Source organism: Onychomys torridus, chromosome 1 (assembly GCF_903995425.1).
Source record: "Onychomys torridus chromosome 1, mOncTor1.1, whole genome shotgun sequence".
Taxonomy (NCBI): Eukaryota; Metazoa; Chordata; class Mammalia; order Rodentia; family Cricetidae; genus Onychomys; species Onychomys torridus.
In genome coordinates, this window is record NC_050443.1 from 121148242 (window position 1) to 121151376 (window position 3135).

General features: G+C 54.6%; 1 protein-coding gene across 1 annotated transcript; it reads right to left on the reverse strand.

Moving 5' to 3' along the window:
- Positions 1–2275: 2275 nt before the first annotated feature.
- Phlda2 (pleckstrin homology like domain family A member 2) lies at positions 2276–3078 on the reverse strand. Its single transcript, XM_036177876.1, has 2 exons — positions 2670–3078; positions 2276–2454 (listed from the first exon to the last, which is right to left on the reverse strand). Exons 1-2 carry the CDS (start codon positions 3076–3078, stop codon positions 2276–2278), a joined length of 588 nt encoding a protein of 195 aa, XP_036033769.1.
- Positions 3079–3135: the final 57 nt, after the last annotated feature.

The following is a 3135-nucleotide window of genomic DNA, read 5'->3' on the forward strand; positions in this document are numbered from 1 at the left end:
CTGAGTTCTTTGGGCTTTGCCTAGATCTGTGGGTAGAAAGCCTAGGTGTCAAGAATGGAGCCAAGCCAGAGGGCTTTCTTGGGGAGGAACCACAGCTGAGCCCAAGGCTCTAGGGTGCACAAACTTGCCTGAGTCGGTTCCAGGTCATTAATCCAGCCCTTGAGTCCACTAACACAACCACTGAGGAATCCTCCAGACATAGCCCAGACAGCTCTAGCAAAGCTCAGACACAGGGTGCTCCCCCTTCCCTGGCTCACAGTGTCACCCTCCTGGGATCTGAAGCAGGTTGGTTTAAAAGACAGGAGCCAGTTGTGGTGATGCACGCCTTTAATCCAGAATTCAGGGAGGCAGAGGTAGACCAATCTCTGAGTTCAAGGTCAGCCTGGTAGCTAGTTCCAAGTCAACTAGGGCTATATCGTGAGACCTTGTCTCTAAAAAGAGGAGGGGGAAGCGAGGAACTGGGCTGGGAGGGGAAAGCTGGCGCCAAGCCCTTAACCCCAGCCACCTCAGCTTTAGAGCTGCACCAAGGACACTGGCCTGTCCCATCTCCTCACAGACCTCACCAGTGGTTCGAACTAGGTTCTTTCTCCTCCTGAGACCAAGCAGCCAACTCCTGTGGACTTCTTTGAAAGAAGCTGCTAAAACTTCAAATCTGGGCCAAGGAGATGGCTCAGCACGTAGGAGCTCTTGCCCTTACAGAGGATCCCGTTCAATTCACAGTCTCCACATGAAGGTGAACAGTCATCTATTACTCTAGTTCCAAGGGATCTGCTGCTCTTTTCTGAGTTCCATGGGCTCCAGGCACACATGTGGTACACATACATACATGCAGGGGAAAAACAAAACACCTTAACCAGGCATGGTGATGCAGGCCTCTAATCCCAGCAGGTGGAGTTCGAGGCTAGCCTGTTTTACAAAGTGAATTCCAACACAGCCAGAGATACACAGAGAAATCCTGTCTCAAAACAAACAAACCCCCCCCCAAAAAAAACAAACAACAAAACAAGCCTTAGCATCCTTGAACCTCAGAATTCTAGTCTGCCCACATGCCACCTACCACCTTAGGACACAGTGTCCTCTTAAACCCTACCAGGAACAAGGGGGCTCATCCCCGGATGTTGGTGGTTTGACTATATAAGGCTCTGTGAGAGGAGGTCTTTGAAATGGGGTAGTAGGGTCCTGGGACCCTGCTGATCACTTCTGCTTTTAGGAAAGCTCCCCCAAACCCTGTTTGCTTTAAGAGAAAACTCCTTGTAAGGAAAAACAACTCTAGCCCTCAAGACTTCCTAAGGAGAAAGGGGAGCCCCTCCTGGTCCTGACTTTTAAGGCCTAGCTGGGAGGCATGTGGCACCTCCATCTTCCCGGCATTCCTATAGCCAGAGAGGCCCAGGAACAATGGTACCTGCTTGGGCCTCTTTTGGTATGTCCTTCAACAAAACCTCTGGGGAAGGGATACATCTCCGGCTCAGGCCCTAGCACCTGGCTGGCTACCTGCCTACCTGACACAGACTTTGAGCCCCTTACAGAGAACACAGGCAGGTGAGGGTCTGAGTTGACACCTGGCAGATGACTCAGGAAGTGGGATAAAAGTAGAACAGGTGTCTGATGAGCCCAGGCTTCATACCAACACCACAGCTCTGGGCCCTGCTGCTCCATCACTGGAGACAGCCAGGCCTGCCTCCCATTTGTGACAAAAGACACACACAATGCGCTAGCCCTGTTGCTAGACACTGGACAGGAGGGCTGGTAGCTGGACTGTCAAGCCTCTTTGGCCCCGTGATGGGGGTTGTGGAGGAGCAAACAGTCAACCATCCCGACAGATGGTATGCGGGTGGGAGGGGACAATGGAGGCAACCACCTCAGTGGACAGAGCAACTGCTCAGGTGTCCAGGAGGTGCCGGTTAGTGAGTGAACTCTGAGCAAGCATGGCCACCAGTCCTATCCTTCCCAAGCCCCACCCAGGAGCAAAAGGTAGCCAAGCCACACCCAGAGTACTTCCTGACCTGCAGAGGCTGTGAACCCCAATGGCAGGTGACAGTTCATTCAAAGGCAGTTTGAATGGTTCCTGGGACGTGGAGAGGGAATGATATTGGATGGGAGACCCTTTCACTCCCGCCCTTCTACACACATACCCCAACAGGAACTATACGGACCACACAAGTTAAAAAAGATAAATGGCAATGTTTATTTGGAATGAAAATACTGTATAAAAAATATTAAAACGGAACGGTGGGTTGACAGTTGAAGACCATCAAGATAAATACAGTCCAATAAGTTAGCGCACCCGCACAGCGGGGCGAGGCTCAGCAAGCACGGGAAAATCTTCGGCGAAGAGCAGTAGCCGCGTCGCCCGGGGCATCTCCTGGGCTCCTGGGATCCTGTTTGACGCGGCCGCGTGGGCTGGTTCCCGGCTCAACTGGTCTCTGTGGGAAGAGGACTGAGTCAGGAGCTGTCCTAGAGCAGGTCGGGGTGCAGCCTAAAAGCCTCCAAGAGGGGCGTCCCAGGTCCCCTCTCCAAAGCGTCTCCAAAGAGCTAGGATCCCCGTACTCCCCCCCCCCCCCGTAGCTTTTGGAATCGAAGTTTTCCCCCAGTGGGCGGCATGGCCGCCATCTGCACACCCCCATACCCTGTACTCACCAGTGCGGACGAAGGCGGCACTCACCACGGACTCGGGGAGCGCGGCTCTTCGGGCTCCTCCTTCTCTTCGGACGCGATGGGCTGGAGACGGTGGCGGCGGAAGCCTTCCAACGCCCGACGGTTCTGGTACTCGATCAACGCCAAGGTGATGAACGCGTTCCAGCAGCTCTCTTCGCTGCAGCGGAAGTCGATCTCCTTATAGTCGATGGTGACGATGGTGAAGTACACATGCTTGCGGGTGTGCTCCACGCAGTCCACCTTGAGGATGGAGTGGAAGCGCAGCTCCTTAGCTCGCTCGCTGCTCCCGGAGAAGAGGCGCAGGCGGTCTTCGGTGAGCACGCCGCGCTTCTTCTTCCAGAGCTGCAACAGGCTGTCGCTTCGCTTCTCCAGCTCCCCTTCGCGAAGAATCTCGCCGGGGGTCTTCGTGAGTTTCGAAGCCATCGGGAAAGGATGGATGTATCGAACGCGCGCTCGTTCTGCTGCCGGCCCGCCGCGGCA